Raw genomic sequence first — 19,721 nt, 5'->3', positions numbered from 1 at the left:
AGGAATAGTCTGCCCAGGTGAAAGTCTTCTTGATGAGCTGTGTTGGGCTAAATACCTAACACGCAAGTGCACGTATCGCAAACAAGTAGTAAAAGTGGACTCATGAGAGTCGGATGTCGATCCCACAGGGAATACTCAAATTATCTAATTGTAAGTACCAAATTCTCATAACTATAATTCTTATCCAGCCTACGCAAGTTTGTCAAATAAAATCAAGAATTGCTCACCCAAAACCCTTCAATTATGAAATATATGATTCATGATTATTAACCCGAGACACTAATTTACTCATAACCCGCTGTCGCGTGTATTATGAGTCTATTATTCATAAACGGTTCACTATATGTCTATGCAAACAAATTATGAATAAAACATTAACTAACAAGTCTCGTAAATGGCTACCTAAGGTGATATATGTATGTCTACGACACCACATGCAATTGACACACTCATCCCGTGAAAACTACTCGAAGGCTCTTATACTTACCGTCTAATTATCAAAATAGCTCTGTCGAGTCAATCCCAATAATCACAAATAAAGCACATAAATTGATCAAGTTCATGCACTAACAATCATAACAAGTATAAGAAATAATCATAAAATCATAATTGCATAATCTCAAGAAAACGGGTTCACCATCCCCACATAGGGTTCCAACAAAATCTTAGATTAAAAACTTAGCTACTCATGTTCTCTACGAAAAACATAATAAAAATATAAAAAGACATAGATTAAGAAAAGATAGATAAAAGAAGAATTGTGATGAAGATTTTGAGCATATTTTTGTTTTCTTCCGTTTTTGCCCCTTCTTGACCTTTTTTGGCTCGTTTCGTCCTTGAAACTCCCAAATCGTCAAGTTGTACCTAAAATACAATAAACCACTCATTAAGCATCATTAAATCAATAAAAGTATAAAAAATCATCGTAAAAAAATATACATTGAGTGTAAAATACACACTCAACAAGCTGGTCAAAGACATGTTCGTGTATATATATATATATATATATATATATATATATATATATATATATATATATATATATATATATATATATATATATATATATATATATATATATATATATATATATATATATATGTATATATTGTAGGTCAAATTTGAGTTGTAGTACACGAAAAGAAGATCTTCATTCATCAATACACGCCAATGGGTGTACGTGTTATTGTGGGTAAATAAGTAGTTATATATATATATATAGTTAGCTTAAAGAGGGAGGGCGTTTGTCACTTTGTTGTAAGAATTCCCAAAATTTATGATCGACGTGAGATAAATATAACAAATCGCGATTATTAGACGACGACAATATTACGATCAAATAGAGCATATATAGATAAAGAGTGATTTTGAATTTTGAAACATAGTAGGGAAGCAAGTTCAAAAATGAAATATATATTGCAGGTGTGCCCACACCCCATCACACCTGCTGCTTCATTTTTTTACCCCAAACACACATCATCGATCACATGAAATTCATAATGCAATTGTATATTTGTATATGCCCAAAAGAAAAAAAGAAAAAAAAAAACATTTGACTTGGGTAGATGAAGAGCTGGCAATTATTTATCATTTTATTTTGCATGATTGCTAGTTTTGAAAAAAAATAACTTGGATAAAGATGTGTTTGGACCTACAATATTGGGAAAGGTCAAATCTCAGATTATCTACTAATTAATGGCATCAATAAACAATAATCTGAGTACACATTTGTTCATATTTGAAAGTAAAGATAATTAATAATAATATTTTGATTTTGCAATATAAAATAATGTTAATCTGAAGATAAGCATTAATGCATGCTTTCAAGCAAATTACTGTTGGTGATTATTATTATTATTATTATTATTAAAGAATGTTTGAATATGAGAGATGACCCAAGGCTGCGGGGTAGGTGCGGGCCGGGCCGGGCCGGCCCGGCGACCCTCCTCTTTTTAGGATTTCCTAAAATGAAAATTGCTAAAAGAAAGAAATCACAATAATTCAAACACTAATATGGCTGCTACTCCACAAATCTTGGGGAGAAAAAAAAGGTGAAATCCACTGATTATTATTTATTTTTTAATTGAAAAAGGAAATAAAATGAACTCTTCTATGAATGGATGTTTTTTGCACAACAATCACTTTGCTCAAAAGTAAACTACAACTTTAGTGATTGATCAAGATAGTGAAATTTAAGCCACATGAATGCCATTTTCCTACTTCTACGTGCTAATGTGTATATCCTATGGAATAGAGAAAGTTACATTTCGTCCCTCGGGTTTACTTTAATTTCATATGTGGTCCCTTTTGTTCTAACAAAAAACAGATTTAATTCCTCATGTTTCAACAATTTAATATTTTTGTCATTTTCGATAATTTTTCATTAGTACTACGAAATCAAGCATGTTTTCGTCACTCTCTTAACTGGCATATTAATGAAAAAATGACAGAAATGACAAAAAATGTTAAATTATTAAAACATGAGGGACCAAATGTATATTTTATTATTTTTATGAACATTAGGGACCAATTTGAAATCAGTGCAAACTTTTGGGGCAAAAACTACAATTTTCCCAATATTCATTATCTAAAACTTTCAAGGTTATTGAATTCTTTCTCCATTCCAAGTGTATATACCTCGTAATTATATCCTAATTTATCAAATCAAGAGAATTAAGGGAAGATCGAATTTATACTATGCTACATCGAGTGAAATATGTTGTCTAAAGTTTTACAATTCATAAGCACATTGATATGCTTAATTGGGCCAACTAAGTGGACCTACAATTTCTTAACTTACTAGGCCACGAGCCCAAACTTGAAGCCCACTACAACGAAGGCCCAATCACTTTCAGATAAAGTTTGGGTCCGACAATTTTAATTAACCAACTCCAGCCCTATCATAAGTAAAGTTTCTAATTCATTTGTTAAGGTACGATCAATACTCGAACTATACAACTGCTCGCATCCTATCTACGACTTTTGCTATCCACACACCTGACTTGAGCGTCGGAGGGGTTTCCGTCGGATCAACCCCAGCTTAGTTTACGTGTTCTATGATCGCAGGTACCTCAAGGTCATCAAACTCGTGAGTCAGTAATCCACTTTGCTCTTCGAGCCCATCCTACCTCAACTATTTAAGCTGATCTAATTCTAGCATCATCACACATAAACACACACACCCACATTGGTGTGTGTAAATCAAACAGTAAAAAATCTAGTCAGTATAACCTTCACCGGGTATAATATAGAAATAATTGAGACGATCATTCGCCCCAAAACTAATTAGGCTAAACTTGAGATAAAAATAGAAAGAAAATGCAAGAACACATACAAAATAAGGAAAAGAGAGAAGTATTTATATCCGTCCAATTAGATCCATTTCATTTAATACACGCAGCTGTAAAGAGGTGGACAAAATATTAATTTATTAGGCTTATTAAATATTAATTAATTTGGTGGCCTGGTGGGCTGTAACTCATTCAAATTGGTCTTTGAAAATTCTTATAATATTTTTAATTTCAATATTTCTAATTTAGTTTGCATAATTTTTTGAATCGTGCACCAATAATTTTTTTTTTTTTTAATCATAAATTTACAGATACATGCAGATATGTCTATTTATGATCCATTTTCTGTTATGATTTAATTCAGGTGTAAGTAACCAACATTAAGAATGATACTACTAAGTATAACTACTAACTAATTAAATTTTCTTTAAAAAAAAAATTAAAGTGACAGTAAAACACACAAAAAAATGACTGAATTTAGGAGCCAATAAGATGGTGCCAGCACGCATTAAAACTGATGGTGGCTTCACGCATTGTTGGAGCGCGTGGGTGCAAGCGCCAGCTATGAGAGTGTTGTTTTTATGTTTGGCGGGTCCGTTCTGCAACAGTACAACCAACAACTACTCCTCTACTACAATCGAGAACCAGAGGGCAGAGCACACAAGGAATGCAGTCATTTTAGAGAGAGAAAGTGGGATGTTCTAGAGAGAGAGAGAGACGGAAAAAAAAAACAGAGCCAGAAGTTTTTTTAGAGAGAGAAAAGAAAACAAAAAAAAAAGGTGGGTGAGGAGGAAAAGGCCAAAGGTGATGCTTAGAACTCCCAAAGGTCACACATTTTAATTCTGTTTTTTGATTACACATTGAACCCATAATTCTGTACAAATTAATAATTGCAAAACCCCTTTGTAAAAGGGGGGAAGATACTAGTGATCTTCGTCACAGATCCATTATTCAGGAGAGAGAGAGAGAGAGAGAGAGAGAATGGCCAAATAATAATTCTTCGTTGAAGAATATAATATTCCGATTTTCAGGAGTGAATATGTAAAGAGGACTCTATAGTGTTCGGATTTTTCTGTTTTGATTTCGGAAGATATTTCCCATGAAGAACGGCTCGCCGGAGTCAGCGCCGCCACCGGCGGCCTCGCCGCCGCCGACGGAGGAGCTGCTGAAGAAGATCCAAGAGCTAGAATTGGGCCACGCCCACCTGAAGCAAGAGATGTCCAGGCTCATGACACCACCATCGACGGCCGAGATTATGGCCGCCGCCGCGGATCGTCACCACAAGCAGAGGTCCCACTCCATTTCCCCTCAAAGGGTTCCTCGCCGGAGATCCGACAGCGGCGATGCCAGCTTAGTGGCTGCGTGGAAGAAGGGCTCTGTATCTTTCCGGCATTCCTCTCCGCTACAGAGGGAAAGTCGCGGCGGCGCCGCCACCGTCGCCGCCGCCGGAGGCTGCGGTCCTTCGGCAGTTAAGTTCACAGATAAGCAGTATTTGAACATATTGCAGTCAATGGGACAATCTGTGCATATATTTGATCTCAATTGTCGCATAATTTACTGGTAATTACTCAGTTGAACTATACTATATATATATTTCCCATCTTTTGACCTAATTGTTTATTAATATGAAATGAATAACTGTTAATTTTGTGAAGGAATAGAACAGCAGAAAATCTGTACGGATATTCAGCGGCAGAGGCACTGGGGCGTGACGTAATCGAGCTATTATCAGACCCTCGAGACTCTGCTGTGGCTAGTAGTATTGCTGGTCGTGTGGCAATGGGGGAAAATTGGACCGGTCAATTTCCGGTCAAGAATAAACGAGGCGAAGGATTTGTAGCTGTGATAACTAATACACCACTCTACGATGATGATGGTTCTTTAGTTGGAATTATATCCGTCTCGTGTGATTCGAGGCCTTTTCAAGAAGCTAAATCTGTACTGTCGGAAAATAATTCGAGTTTGAGCAGGAATATAAGCATTGCTTCCTCCAAAATATCGAATTTGGTGGGTATGAATATCGTCTTTCGTTTTAGTGGTTTTTGCGTGAATTAAGTACAAATTTTCCTAGCATATTTGCTAATAATAATTTTCAATAAAATAGGCTTCTAAAGTAAGCAACAAAGTTAAATCGAAAATGAGGCCTGCAGAAACGTACTCCTCGGACCACGAAGGTGGCAGTGGGGACAGCCATTACTCCGATCGAGGTTTTTACGATAATGCCATGTCCGATACTCGAGAAGATGCTGTTTCAAGTGGGGCCAGTACTCCAAGAGGAGATACACCAAACCCTTCTCCATTTGGAATATTCTCTAATCCCAACAAGGAATATTCCTCTGGCAACGAGAGCGAAACGAAACCTGGGATTTCGAGAATTCTTACGTCGAAAGCAGAGGCTTGGATCGGTAAGAAGAATTTGTCGGCCCGTTTTGCATGGCCGTGGTTGCATAACAATGACCAAGAAAACGAAAAGGGTGGTGCTAATGATAATAATTATAATAATAATCATGTTAGTGAAAATAATCGGACGGCTAATAATAATGAAGCCCCGTGTTCTTGGTCGTCTTCGGTCAATGTGAACAGTACAAGCAGTGCTAGCAGCTATGGAAGTACGAGTAGCGGTGCGGTTAATAAATTCGATGTTGATACTGATTCTTTGGATTACGAGATTTTATGGGAGGATTTGACCATCGGTGAACAAATTGGTCAAGGTTAGCTATTTTTTTTTAAATCGGGAAAGATTTTACGATATTTCTTACAAATTGTTTCGATATATTTTGTGCAGGTTCTTGTGGAACTGTTTATCATGCTCTGTGGTATGGATCAGTATGTTCTTTACCTCTATTTTCAAAAACTTCTTTTTACTTAATAAAGTAATTATATATATATATATTATCTGCAGATTATGTAATAAGGGCAAAATTTATAATCTCTCATTGTAACAGAATTAACCGTTATGCTGTGTAGGATGTGGCGGTTAAGGTATTCTCGAGGCAAGAATATTCCGATGATGTCATATTTTCATTCAGACAAGAGGTCAGTATTGTTTATTCTTGAAGAGAAAAATGTGATTTTTCGATTTTCTGTTTTTATGCCGTCTGATAAACAATAAGTTGGTCTCGTTGGAATATATTTTTTTTTCGAATTTGGTTTAATAAGTCGATATGAATGTTGAAGGTATCACTTATGAAAAGACTTCGACACCCAAATATTCTGCTGTTCATGGGGGCAGTCACCTCCCCCGAACGTCTTTGCATTGTAACCGAGTTTCTTCCACGGTATTTATATAATCTACTTTGCCCATAATACCCCCGCTCTATTTTCTTATTTACTATTTAGTATCCTTAAATTCACAATTCTTCGTCTGATGAATGCAGTGGAAGTCTGTTCCGGTTATTGCAGAGGAACACAGCAAAATTAGAATGGAGAAGACGTATTCACATGGCTTTGGATATTGTAAGTTTCTCTCTAATCCATTTTTTGGTTAATTTCCGAATGCAAAAAAAAAATTATTTATATTAATTATTTTGACGTTGTATATACGCACGCAGGCACGAGGTATGAATTACCTTCATCATAACAATCCACCTATAGTTCACCGCGATTTGAAGTCTTCAAATCTTCTTGTCGACAAAAACTGGACCGTCAAAGTCGGTGACTTTGGTCTATCACGTCTTAAACACGAAACTTATCTGACAACAAAAACGGGCAAAGGAACGGTACGCATTTAATCAGCGTCCAAAAAAATAAATCATTTCTTATTATATTATGTTCGTTTAATGAGCCTAAAATTTGTATATAATGACTGGAACACAGCCTCAGTGGATGGCTCCGGAAGTTCTTCGAAACGAGCCTTCGGATGAGAAGTACGTGTTAATTGTCTATTGATAAGAGAGAAAATGTGAACCATTGGATTTTAATTTGGAAATGTGAATTCAGGGCTGATATATATAGCTATGGAGTGATATTATGGGAACTTGTAACACAGAAGATCCCTTGGGAAAGTCTCAACTCAATGCAGGTATTTATTGTTAATGTTTCTAAAACCTTTTTCTCAATGAACAAATCAATGGATGACACGTGGCTGTAGTAAAACTTGTCATTTAAAAAATAAAAAATAAAATAAATTGCAGGTAATTGGAGCAGTGGGATTCATGAACCAACGTTTAGATATGCCAAAGGATGTTGATCCACAGTGGGCTTCTATTATAGAGAGCTGCTGGCATAGGTTTGTATTTTCTTGAATTCTTTTTTTAACATATTTTGTATTAGGTAAGAAGAGCTATGTAATAACTTCGGACGATACGTGTTTTGTGGCGAACAGCGAACCACAAAGTCGTCCTTCGTTCCAAGAATTAATGGAGAAGCTAAAAGAACTTCAGAGACAATACGCAGTTCAATATCAAGCTGGTCGTGCTGCTGCTCCCACCCTAAAGGAACTGTAATCTGTAATAGCTTTACGGAACAGAAGATTTGAACCGAATTACCGAATTCCCTTGTTCTATATCAACATGTTACTCCCTTCGTTACCTTTTAATCATCGGTTTTTTGCTTTGCACATAGATTAAGGATTTTATTAAATGTGTCTTAATTTTAGAAAAAATGTATTATTTTAGACTAAAATGACCTTATCTTATAATTAATAAGAGAGGGAAATGAGTTAAATAAAAGAGCGTTGGAAAGAGTTGATAAGGGTATAAACTGGAAATTAAGTAATTAATGCAGTGTTGGAAAATTAAATTTAAAGTGACAGATAATATTGTGGAACAAAGGGAGTACGATTTATTTGAAACATGGCACTATTAATATTATTTAGATGTTTGTTCTTTTCCTTTGTGTCCAAGCGTAGCTTTCTTTCGTCCAAATCTTATACATACACAAGATGTATGGTGTAACATTTTCAACAAGTAATAAATGAGAAGGTAACTCAAGATAAAGGACGAATCAATACGTATTTAGGATTTAACAGTTAGTAAAAAAAAAACCGAGAATTTGCAGAAGCAGAGCTTACAGCATTAAATACGTATTTAGTAGAGCAAGGATCTAATGGCAGCAACAGCATCACCTTTGTGTTCGCGCAATGTTCTTTCAGCCACCTTCTTGTCCAGCTATTTTCAAAATTATAGTAATACGTAAATACCAGATATATATATATATATATATATATATATATATATATATATATATATATATATATATATATATATATATATATATATATATATATATATATATATATATGAAATCGAATTATTGAACAAAATGAAGAGTTGGGCAATAATTAGGAGTACCTCTAGTTCACTAGCAATGATATCAATGTCGGCTGCATTAATCTTAACAGCTGCCAATTCTTTCTCCCTGTGATGAAATCGAACACCGTTTGTATGATCAGTAAATTGAAATAAAATACGGATGAATTACACAGATATATTCTCTAGGTTTGGCCTAATTACAATAAAAGTTGCAACAAAATGTTGAAATTACAAACATCCATTAAGGTACTAAAATGTGGCCTTGCGATTTCTATTTAGTTTACAATCAGGCTCCTCCTCAATAAACTCAATTTGAAAACTGTAAGCAAATGCCACGAGAACATTTGCTATTTAAAAACTTAACTAAGATTTTTTTTTCAATAAGTCACCCTCAAGAGTTTAATGACTTTCGGTTGGAACAGTAAAAATTGCAATGACACAAAATAATCTTTACATCACGTAACAAGATTCCTGAGGAACCAATAATACAATATGAAATTTGTAGATGTAAGTCTTCAATGTTATATATATTTCTTCTGCACACGGGTGTTAATTTCCTTTGGCTAATTTAACTAATTTACCAAATAAATTTTATTCGTCCAACGTAAAAAATTCTACATAACAAATTATGTCAGCAACAAACATCGAGCATTCACCGAAAGTACGTCTCTAACTCGACTAGATTACTAGGGCGATCATTTTGAATTAACAATGCTGAACAATATCACAATGGCAAATTTCAAAATCACTAAAAACTATCTCCGTTTCGTATAGAAATTTATATAGAATCGCAAAGTATAATAACTATTAAAACTTCAAAATTGCATGCAAAGTTTGCACACAGATTCACATTCTCAGCCACCCTGAATTTCAATCATGATTTATTCATAAATAACTCCGAAATGACAATCTAGTTTTCGAAAAGTTCCATACCATTTCGAACTCAGGTTTCAAACCTCATTACATTAGTAGTTCCCCAAATAACTCTAATATATAAATGCCAAGTGCAACCACTTCTAATACCTCAATGTACCAACAATTTTTCGATAATCACGATTCCAGTCTGGTTTAAACATAATGCAAAAACTAAATATAATTTCGCCAAACCTTTTTTTAAAAATTCACAATGCCATACACTACATAAAATAATTGCCAATTCACATTCTACACAATCATATTAATTTTGTCCACAAAAATAAATTTCGATCCGTCTCAATTTTGAAAATAAATAAATAAATGAAAAACATATACCTCAATCTGGCAGCTTGAATATCAGCTTCTTTTGACGCAGAAATCGAAGCCATAGCCTGAAACATAAAAATCCATAAACAAAAAACGCCAATCTGAAATTGTAAAAGCTAAACTACACTCGGAAAATCAAACGGAACTCACCTCCTGAACTCGGGTTGAGTCGAGCTGACGATCCTCGACTCGGTCAGTGAGTTTGTCGAGAGCTTTGCTCTGCTGTTGCAGATCTTTCGAGTCCTCCAATCTCTCAACTCCATCGTCTCCTCCCTCCATTTTTTTTCTTGCTTACTGGAATCTCAACAAAGGATTCGTTCTCTGGTAGAAGCTCGTGAAATTTGATATTTGAATAATGAATTAGCCCTAATCGGATTTTGTGTTTTGGGGATTTTGTGTTAATGGGCTTTTCAAATGCTCCGAGCTGTTAATGGACCTTTTCGGGTCGTTGGAGCAAGGTTTTTATATAATAATATATTTTAATTTTTAAATTAGTTTCTGGAATTTAATTGCATAAATTATTATAAAGTATAGGTTTTCTTTTACCAATTTAATTTTTTTTTATTCTTTTAATTCATTGTTTTCTTGTGATTTTTTTTATTCTTTTAATTTCATATAAATTTATATTAAAATCTTATTTGCTAAAATTTGCTAAATTACAAATAATTCTTCATAAAAAGAAAATAGCAAGTAATACTAAGTAGCAACTAGCAAGTAATACTAAGTAGAGATTATGTACTTATCAAAAAAAAAGTAGAGATTATGTCTTATACTAGAAAAATGATTTTTTTTTTTATAATTAAGAAATAAATAAATAAAAATTCGTCGTTCTAATCCACGACGACGACACAAACTAAATTACTAAAATTGTCACTCTCTTAAGTCTTATGTACAAAATAAATGAATGAACTGAGTTTACAAGTGTTTTTACTGAGTTCATCAGTCACAATAGCAACTAATTTCCCCTAATTTCACTAATATATATACTACGCAAAAAATCGATCGTAGTACCGGCCCGTTGCACGTATATAGTCGCGGGCTCGTTTACAAAAAAAATAAAAATAATAAATAAATATATACTAGTTCCATTTTAAGTCCCATGCAGAATATGAACTCAAAAAGTTGCAGCTGAGAACCATGCAGGCAGCCATTCTTTCCCTTTAATAAAATCAATGGATAAAAACGGGGCAGCATCTTCATCGGTCAACTGTTTTGACCAATGGACCCGATTATTCGGGCCGGATCCCGGCCCGTGGCACTTGTACTCTGCTTTGTATAAATTGCTGTTTCATAATTCACAAGCATAAAATTTCAATTAACAAAAAAAATTAAAAGACTAATTAGCTAGTGATTAATTAGTATAATTAATAAAGTGGGATAAAGTTATCTTACTCTGTGTTGCCTTGATAAGTGTAATTAGTCCAGCCTTGAGGGATAATACTCCTTGATAAATAAGTGTTTGCAAAAACTACCCTTGAGTGTGTTCCTTTGGCACTTCCTAAATAAACATTTCCAATTCCATAAACTTTTCCATTTATAAAGATAAATCCACTGCTTTCTTTATGGTTTTGCCTGTAATTAGCTGTAATAGATCCTCCGATTTCGTGTCTCAAGTCATTCGTTGCTAATATCTCACAATCCTGCATTTTAATCAATCAAGAAAAATAATCACGGGCTTAGAACACGGGGGTATTAAATGTATTAAAAAAAATTGATATAAGGGCTAGCTCACGTGAAAAATGGCTTGGCCTTGACCGAAAATGAAATCGACGGAGCCTTGAATGTAGCATTTGTCGTAATAGTGTGTGCCCTTATAGTCGTAAAGAGTGTTGTGGTTGCTAAAGAATGCGCATTCGTAGAAGGCCGCCTTGTCTCCTCCCACGAGTGCCGCCACCGCCTTGTGGCTTGTAGTGTGAGTTAGAGCTGTATTCTGTTTATCAAATTTTAATTATAATATTAGCAACATGGTTATATTTTTATTTTCTTGTATTCAAAACAATGTGAAACACATGTAAAATGTATACGAAATGATGGGCTCCGATTCAAGCGGGCCCAATACGACCAGTCGTAAACGAGTTAATGTGCTTAGGCCCATGAAAATCGCATCTTCGTATAATAAAATATAAATACCAAAAACTTTCGAAATTAAATCTTACATTATTAATTAAGGGATATATATTTTTAAAAAAGGAAAAATTGGAGAACCTTGAAGCTGATACCAAAGGCAATAAAATGTTGAGCTTCGAGTTTGAATGTGGACGAATCGTAACTCTTTTCCGATATTTTGGACCATACGATCGATGTTTTCCCTTTTCCATCACCTCTCATGAATATATACGGTTTGTTCCGTGGTATCGTAACTTTTTCTCTGCAAATAATTATTTATTAAAAAAAATAAAAAAAATCGGATAGTAAGTAAATTTGCATAAATTCAATTTTATGTATGTGAATTTATATATATTGAACAATCATATATGACCTATAGACACCCTTTCTGATGTGAATGACAATCCATTTAGAATTTCGATTTGGAACGTAATTGATGGCAGCTTGGACCGATTTGAAGTCCCCTTGACCGTTTGCATCAACGACTATCGTTCGATTGCTTCCGATTTTTTGGATCAAAAGAGGAGAATCAATCACATTATTCTCGGCAACAACATGTACAGAATCAAGAAAGATGACTAGTGTGACTAGAATAAATACAGAGGTTATTTTTATTGCTCTGCAAAATGTTGCAGAATTCAGGTATGGTAAATTCATTGTTTTGTTTTTTTTTCTGGGAATGGGGCTGTGTAGCTGATTTTTTTTATCTTATAACTTCAAAAAATTTAATGAAGCAAAAAAAATCATTAATTGGAGGTTTTCCATTAATTTCTCAGTGTTTGTTATGCAATTTTTTTTTTTAATAATTGTTTAGTAAGAGAAGACAATAATATGTGAATGTTAAACTAGTGGTGGTTGTTTCGTATAATTCCTGTCAAGCATACGGGAGAGGGAACCACATTATGCTAACCATGTTCGACGAGCTCGACTTAACGACCGTTGACAAAAGAATTCAAACTTGGATCAATTGACACAGACGACACATTTGCATTATTTTTTATTTTTTTATTTCCTTCATTTGTGGTTGCCCATGCATTCCTCGAGAAGCATGCGTTTGTACTATTTATTAAAATTATTTATCAAATGCAATAATTATAGAGCTCAAGCTTTTAAGTTCATCGGTGTCCACTTGCAACTACCTAAATTGTGAAATTTTAATTCGGAAAAAAAAAAAAAAAGGAAATTGTGCTATTTCTAATCTTGAAAATTTAATGAAAAGGTTGTTTAGAAAGATGATGAATTTTGTTTTTAGGTTAATTTTCTAAAGTCCTTCAATTATTTTATGTAAAAAAAGGTAAATTACTGTCAATCCCCTAAGGTAACACCAAATTACGAAAATACCCCTCATGTTTGGATAATTACAATCATCCCTCAACTATGTACTGTCTTATATGTCTACCCTTACGGTGTCCAATTTAGATACTAAATGATGAGTTTTTCGCAAAAAAATACACAGTTGAGGGGATTGGCGGTAATTTGGTGTTAACTTATAAATAAATATAAATATAGAAATTAAATTAGGAGGGCCATCACCTTGTTGCTAATGTCACTATAAATTGAGGACAGCAAAGACAATGCAGAGTCACCCTTATTAATGTAGTTTGGTCCTTTTGTCACTTTCAAAGTGTCAAGCTTTCCATATTTCCATTTATTTTGTGCATGTTAGCATAAAAATACAGTTATTTGATGGAGATTTAACGACACTTATTTCAATCTTATTTATAACTACAATTGCAATATTTATTTATTTACTCGGTAAATGGTTTGCGATTATGATTATCAAATTCAGGAAGTCCGTACATAATTCAGGAATTTATTCACATACAATCCGGGTGTTAGACGTTACCCCTGATTATTTATACTGGATTATTTTAAACCGTAGATCTGATTAAACAGTTGAAGTCGAAAATTTATTGTTAACAATTATAAACATTTGGTCTATATAATTGTTAATGAATTAGTTGCAATTTTATATCGCGTGTCACGTTGTATTTCATCATTAATCATTGAACAAAAGTCCAATTTAATTCACATCGATCTCTTGTGTGATTTGCGGACGATTATCGGATAAATAATATCGGGTATTGTTTCGAAAATGTTAGGTACATGTACAATGCCATTGAGTTATTGTGTAAAGTCTTATTATGGATTAAGACTGGTCATAATTATTGAGACACATGATTGGTCTATATATACGTATAAAAAATATATGTAATTAGTGTTGTGAGGTGTGAGGTTGCTCACATGATTATATATATATATATATATATATATATATATATATATATATATATATATATATATATATATATATATATATATATATATATATATATATATACATATAAAAGTTCACTCGTACATGCATATATATATATATATATACATGAAAAATTAAACTGGAATAATAATATTGTACGTACAACAATATATATGATGAGGGTTGGAGTAATAGTGGGAGTTGTATTTGTGGTGGTGGTGGTTTTGGGTTGTTTGAAGAATGGGGAAGCAGTAGGGGTAGGATTGTCCGATAATTTTTACGAGGAATCATGTCCGGAAGTCGAGAGTATTGTCCGAGCAGGAGTTCAATCTGCCTCACTCACTGATCCTACCACCCCTGCTGCTCTCCTCCGCCTCATGTTTCATGACTGCCAAGTTCAGGTTCTCTCTCTCTCTCTCTCTCTCTCTCTCTCTCTCTCTCTCTCTCTCTCTCTCTCTCTCTCTCTCTCTCTCTCTCACACACACACATATGACACGTGTCTCTGTGTGTCTTTGTGTGGGGGAGTGTTGCATGTTGTGGTAGAATGTAGAAATGTGGATATTCTTACTATTTAGTGTCATAGTGTGTGTAATTTAAGAATGTAAAATGTGGATGTCACATGCACACAAACACATTTTAGTGCGTGTAATTTTCTTGATTTCGTGCAGGAAGTGTATATATAGATATGTTATTGTGCATCTGATTTTCATTAATTGACAGGGCTGTGATGCTTCAATCCTAGTTAACCCAGACGGTGTGATAACGAAATCATCCGAGATGGGATCGACAAAGAATTTCGGTATTCGAAAGAGGGAATTGATAAGCCTTGTGAAATCAGCAGTCGAAGCAGTTTGCCCCAGACGGGTTTCGTGTGCAGACATTCTTGTAATGGCCGCTCATGAAGCAGTTGCCTTTTCCGGTGGTCCAAGAATTATTCGTCTCCCTTTAGGCCGAAGGGATTCTATCAATCCTCCAAACGCTGGATTAGCCGATGCTTCGCTCCCTCATGCGGATATCGGTCTTGATAGCACGCTTCAACTCTTTGCGAAAAAGGGCATGACTATCGAAGAATCCGTCGCCATTTTAGGTAATGAAATAAAAAAATTAAAAAATCATAGTTCTAATTAGCCGACAATTAATCGCCGATTTTGTTTTCTTTTTAAATGTCATTTCAGGTGCACATACACTTGGAGTCACACATTGCATCAATCTCCAGAGCCGTCTGTACAGTACCCAAAAAAGCAACGCAACAAATCAAAATCCAGCATTCGAATTATCACTAAAAACGAGGTGCCCTCAACTAGCGGGCCCCACAGCTTCAAAAATCAGTTTCATGCAGAACGACCTCACCTCAGTAATCTTCGACAACGAGTACTTTGTGAACTTGATGAGAGGCCGTGGATTGCTGAACATTGATTCCGACATGGCTGTCGATTCAAGAACAAGACAGTTTGTGGAGAAATTTGCCGAAGATCAGGGTGCGTTTTTTCGTGCTTTTTCTTCGGCTTTTGTGAAGCTCTCTTCTTACGGTGTTCTTACAGGGAATCGGGGTGTTGTAAGGAGGAGTTGTGGTGCTTTGGATTGAGTGGCTTGTACCTCAAAAGATATGTTACAAGTTCAAAATTGTTACATTTGTCTTCAAAAGACTATACTAGACAACATAACAAACAATCCTACTAGTGCTTTCAAAGTCGATATTCGGCAAAATAACAAATATATGTTGGAACTTGATACTTGATTCTCCTTTCTATCTTGGATCATACTGCATTACAGCACCATCCATATACCCTGACAAAAGCAGCAAAAATGATTCGTTTTCAATAAAAAAAAAAACCGACTCAAACAATCAAAATCTTGAATTGCAAATCAAAACATACGAGAAAAAATGGTACCTGATTATTTGCCAGTTCTTTGAGAGGAATGAATGTATGCAGGCCCTTAACAACCTCAACAAAGGTCACTTGACATGCCTTTGATGCTCGTTCGAATAATGAGATTTCATGGACCATACGAATCTTTTGATTGGAATCAAATGACTTGGGATATGATATTTCTATCTTCTTCAAAACTCGAGCATTCTTCAAAACATATCTTACAACTTCAAAAATGTTCCTTTCGTCTACAATGTTAAGAAGCTTTATAGCCTTAAGATGCGATAATAGGCATGTGGGCACCTGTATGGGTTCTATCCAGTCTCTTTTTTCTTCACTTGACTGAAGAATAACAACAACAGAAACAGTAAATAAAATAAGAGATAAAATAGATAAAATAGTAAAGAAGAGATAAAATAGAAAAAAGGTTAAGGTTTTTTTTTTCTCATAAATAAACCTCGGAGAAAATAAGAACTCGAAGATTATCAGCATTTTCTAGGAATTTCGAGAGAAAACGGCAATCAACATTCAGTTCGAGTTCGGTTGAGTTAGGAAAACTCATAGTCCAGGAATCTAATTCTGAGTCCATGATCTGCAAATATTTGTCCAAGTTACCATCACAAGATAATAAAAACAACACACAAAGAGCTGATGAAATATTTCAGCAGTGTACCTCTGTACGATACGACAACCGTATTCGTCGGCACTCGAAGGTAAGGAGCCCGAGCCAAGTAATAAACTCCAGCACAGATTTTTGATAAACAAAATCGAACTGTTTCTTTTCATCCTTGTTAAGATAGATATTTGCTTCACACGAGGAGGTTAGCAGCAGCTTAGATCCCCTATCCTCGTGGAAAGAAGCAATTATCTGGAGATATTCAAGCGCGGGTGCATTTAACTTGAGCCTCAAATCAGACATCAATAATGCACTGAAAATACAGAACTCTAAATGGACAGTGAGCCTCTTTACTGTGAGTAGATTACAAGATTCGGGGACCCAAGAAAATGGACCTATACAGATTACCAACTCGTCTAGCACTGGACAGCCAGAGATCAAGTGCTGGAGGGTGTCATCATCCTCAAAATGAAGTTTGATTAGATGAAGAGTTTTCAGGCGAGGCAAACACACCCCGTTGCCTATGGGAATTAAGGCTGCACAATTTTGGAGCCTCAAATCAACTAGGGTTTTGCATGTGAATACGCATCGAGGCACAACAACAGAAAACAGATAGGGAAGCTCGAGATTCTGCAAGTTGTGGGCAGTGGCAGAGGTCATCCATGCCTCCATTTGGTGATCGGTGCAATCAACATCCTGAGTCAGGCGAAAAGTGTGTATGTTCTCAACTTTACGTAGCATGAAAACCTTGTCTATGATGTCTTCTTTCTCCCCACATTCGAAGCTTAAACTAGGGACGTACGCCCACAGAAATTTCCATCTTCTGGAAAAAATGCTTGTGCTCACAGAGATCTTAGTTGGGAGAAACGAGAGAATGTGACAAAGGACTTCGTCCGGTAAACCGCTAATTCTATCGGAATTCAATGAAATCATCTTGCAGATCCCTGATTTGCAAAACTATATCACACACACAAAAAAAAAAAAAACAGGTCACTCTAAATGGAAATTATAACTTACTTTCATATAACAAAAGACCATAACCATGCCACTATATTCACACGACTGATATAATTAATACATGGGCAAAATTTCATGATATTAGAAAAGGAATCTTGCGTTTCTTTCAGTGAACTGGAAAGCAGCTATATATTTCAACAAATTTGCAGTTAATGATGAGATAATTAGTCAAAAAATCAGCTTATTTCATGTCCTGGAATCGAAAGGAAAAAAAATATCCAAAAGAGTTTACGATCACTGCAGCTTCATAGCATTCCAGACTATTAGATACACGAGTAGCATTTGTCACAAACTTGCTTAATTTACAATGCTACGGATTTAATATTATAGGCGAAGACTCACAAACTATGTACCAAATCCACAAACTACTTAAGGAAAGAGCTGGATAGCCTAAGGGCCACGTGTCGCAGCACGTCGCATGACGTGGAGAATATATCGGATTTTGACCCAGTCGAATTGGAAAGCTTTTCATTATTAATTTCCGATAAATGCCCGATAGCTAATTTATCGAACACGTGGAGAGCGGGGAGGTTTGCTACAGTCTGACTAACCACAAGAATTGAATGAAAATTACTATTAACTAAGCTACAAAAGAACTGAGTAAAACATTTGTCACTCTCAACTCTCAACTAAGTAACATATCTCAAGCAATTGTTGATGCAGTTCTACACAAATTTCAATCAATTAGATGAAACCATTCCATGAATAGACGAGGTCGACAGCAATACTTATCATTCACAAATTACACTACAAATAAATTCCTGATTATACGATATAAATATTAAATCATCATCACGATAAATCAATTAAAATTTCATTTAAAATCATGCAATTATATTTTAACAAAACTCAAATTCATTTTTCCATCTTAATTATACGGCCAGCGGTTGATACGCGCATATGCGAGGCGGGGGCAAAAAGTGCAAAAAGGCGCATGCATTTTGTTAATAAACCCTAATTGAGTTTTAGAGAGCTCAAAAAATCATCACGTACCGCATTGAAGCCCTCACCGGAGACGACGACGGCGGTTCCACCGACCAGCTGTATCAGTGCACGTCGCTTTCTCTCTCCTCTTTCTCTTTCTACCAACTTTCTCCTCTTTCCTATTCAACTTGCCAATTCTGATTTGGGCCGGACCTCTTTATATAGGCTTCTGTTATATCTGTTTTATAGGCTTCTGTTTTATCTGTTTAATAATAATTAGAAACTCAAATGGGCAGGGCCAACTAATTATTATCAGATTTTCAGTTGTTGAATTTGGGTAAATTACAAACACCCCCCTGAGGTATGGTCAATTTACGAAAAAACCTCTCTTGGTTGGATAATTACATCTACCCCTAAACTATGATTTTTCCTGAAACCTCCACCTTTATGGTGTCAAATTCAACATAATCATCTAGATTCTGTGAAATGTGCTCTAGTTTGTACTCGTTTTGTGTAAAAATACAGTTTCTGATGCACCACAATCTGATATATACAAGCTGAAAAACATTTATTATGATCATCTTGCTTCAAAACGTAGAGTTCGAATAAGATAAAAACGGGTACAAAAGTGATAATATTCTATATAATCTCAAAAATTCCACTAAATTTGATGAGTTAAGGGGGTAATTGTAATTATCCAAACAAAATGGGGGTTTTCGTAATTTGACCATACCTCAGGGGTGGTTGTAACTTTTATAGTTTAAATAAGTTTGTTAATAGTTTGTTACTTTTATGTCAAACGTGTTGGAAATCATAAAATAAATACATGAATCAATGGGATAATTATAATAAAATAAATTAAACGGGACCAAAAAAAAAAAAGAAATATATTTATATAATTTAAATAAGTATTGCCCCATACCCTATCACAATTGAATCAATTATCATAAATTGAAAATACTGGCAAGCAACATAAATTATGAATACAGAGGGAGGGCTGCTGCAATCTCAATAAATGATATTGTTACCCTTTGTAGTGATTGCATTCATTTTTAACATATAATTTCATCATTTTTTATCTGAATTCTTAGAGTTGTTAGGTTTATTAATTGGCAGTTGAAAACATTATCCCCTTTTTATATT

The 19,721-nt window shown here is 34.8% G+C and overlaps 5 protein-coding genes across 6 annotated transcripts; 2 read left to right on the top strand and 3 right to left on the bottom strand.

The window, feature by feature from the left end:
- The first annotated feature begins 3,943 nt into the window (after positions 1-3,943).
- On the top strand, positions 3,944-7,827 carry LOC105966589 (uncharacterized). Its single transcript, XM_088820473.1, has 13 exons — positions 3,944-4,116; positions 4,203-4,850; positions 4,946-5,297; positions 5,395-6,001; positions 6,076-6,116; positions 6,258-6,326; positions 6,468-6,568; positions 6,668-6,746; positions 6,842-7,009; positions 7,107-7,156; positions 7,230-7,311; positions 7,424-7,518; positions 7,615-7,827. Exons 2-13 carry the CDS (start codon positions 4,390-4,392, stop codon positions 7,733-7,735), a joined length of 2,226 nt encoding a protein of 741 aa, XP_088676599.1. The 5' UTR covers positions 3,944-4,116; positions 4,203-4,389; the 3' UTR covers positions 7,736-7,827.
- Positions 7,828-8,201: 374 nt separating this feature from the next.
- On the bottom strand, positions 8,202-10,217 carry LOC105966588 (DNA-binding enhancer protein-like protein). Its single transcript, XM_012991160.2, has 4 exons — positions 9,935-10,217; positions 9,794-9,849; positions 8,582-8,648; positions 8,202-8,398 (listed from the first exon to the last, which is right to left on the bottom strand). Exons 1-4 carry the CDS (start codon positions 10,061-10,063, stop codon positions 8,318-8,320), a joined length of 333 nt encoding a protein of 110 aa, XP_012846614.1. The 5' UTR covers positions 10,064-10,217; the 3' UTR covers positions 8,202-8,317.
- A 421-nt stretch (positions 10,218-10,638) lies between these two features.
- Positions 10,639-12,763, bottom strand: LOC148768943 (Pectin lyase-like superfamily protein). Its single transcript, XM_088820471.1, has 5 exons — positions 12,264-12,763; positions 11,990-12,152; positions 11,517-11,714; positions 11,177-11,424; positions 10,639-11,067 (listed from the first exon to the last, which is right to left on the bottom strand). Exons 1-5 carry the CDS (start codon positions 12,545-12,547, stop codon positions 10,899-10,901), a joined length of 1,062 nt encoding a protein of 353 aa, XP_088676597.1. The 5' UTR covers positions 12,548-12,763; the 3' UTR covers positions 10,639-10,898.
- A 1,471-nt stretch (positions 12,764-14,234) lies between these two features.
- Positions 14,235-15,883, top strand: LOC105966600 (Peroxidase family protein). The gene is made up of 3 exons (XM_012991177.2): positions 14,235-14,551; positions 14,871-15,237; positions 15,326-15,883. Exons 1-3 carry the CDS (start codon positions 14,324-14,326, stop codon positions 15,733-15,735), a joined length of 1,005 nt encoding a protein of 334 aa, XP_012846631.2. The 5' UTR covers positions 14,235-14,323; the 3' UTR covers positions 15,736-15,883.
- On the bottom strand, positions 15,732-18,794 carry LOC105966599 (FBD-associated F-box protein At5g60610-like). 2 transcript variants are annotated; one of them, XM_012991176.2, is made up of 5 exons: positions 18,648-18,794; positions 16,695-17,594; positions 16,479-16,613; positions 16,043-16,363; positions 15,732-15,938 (listed from the first exon to the last, which is right to left on the bottom strand). In XM_012991176.2, the coding sequence occupies exons 2-5, from the start codon at positions 17,568-17,570 to the stop codon at positions 15,918-15,920; spliced, it is 1,353 nt and encodes a 450-aa protein (XP_012846630.1). In that variant the 5' UTR covers positions 17,571-17,594; positions 18,648-18,794; the 3' UTR covers positions 15,732-15,917. The 2 variants fall into 2 exon arrangements, with proteins under 2 accessions (XP_012846630.1, XP_088676596.1); XM_088820470.1 differs by having other exon boundaries at positions 16,695-17,581; positions 18,648-18,771.
- Between the last annotated feature and the right edge of the window lie 927 nt (positions 18,795-19,721).

The sequence above is a fragment of the Erythranthe guttata genome, chromosome 7 (assembly GCF_056151865.1).
Source record: "Erythranthe guttata isolate IM_541 chromosome 7, IM_541, whole genome shotgun sequence".
NCBI classification, from domain to species: Eukaryota; Viridiplantae; Streptophyta; class Magnoliopsida; order Lamiales; family Phrymaceae; genus Erythranthe; species Erythranthe guttata.
Note: the sequence above shows the minus strand (reverse complement) of the source record. Positions and strands in the feature narration are given on the sequence as shown.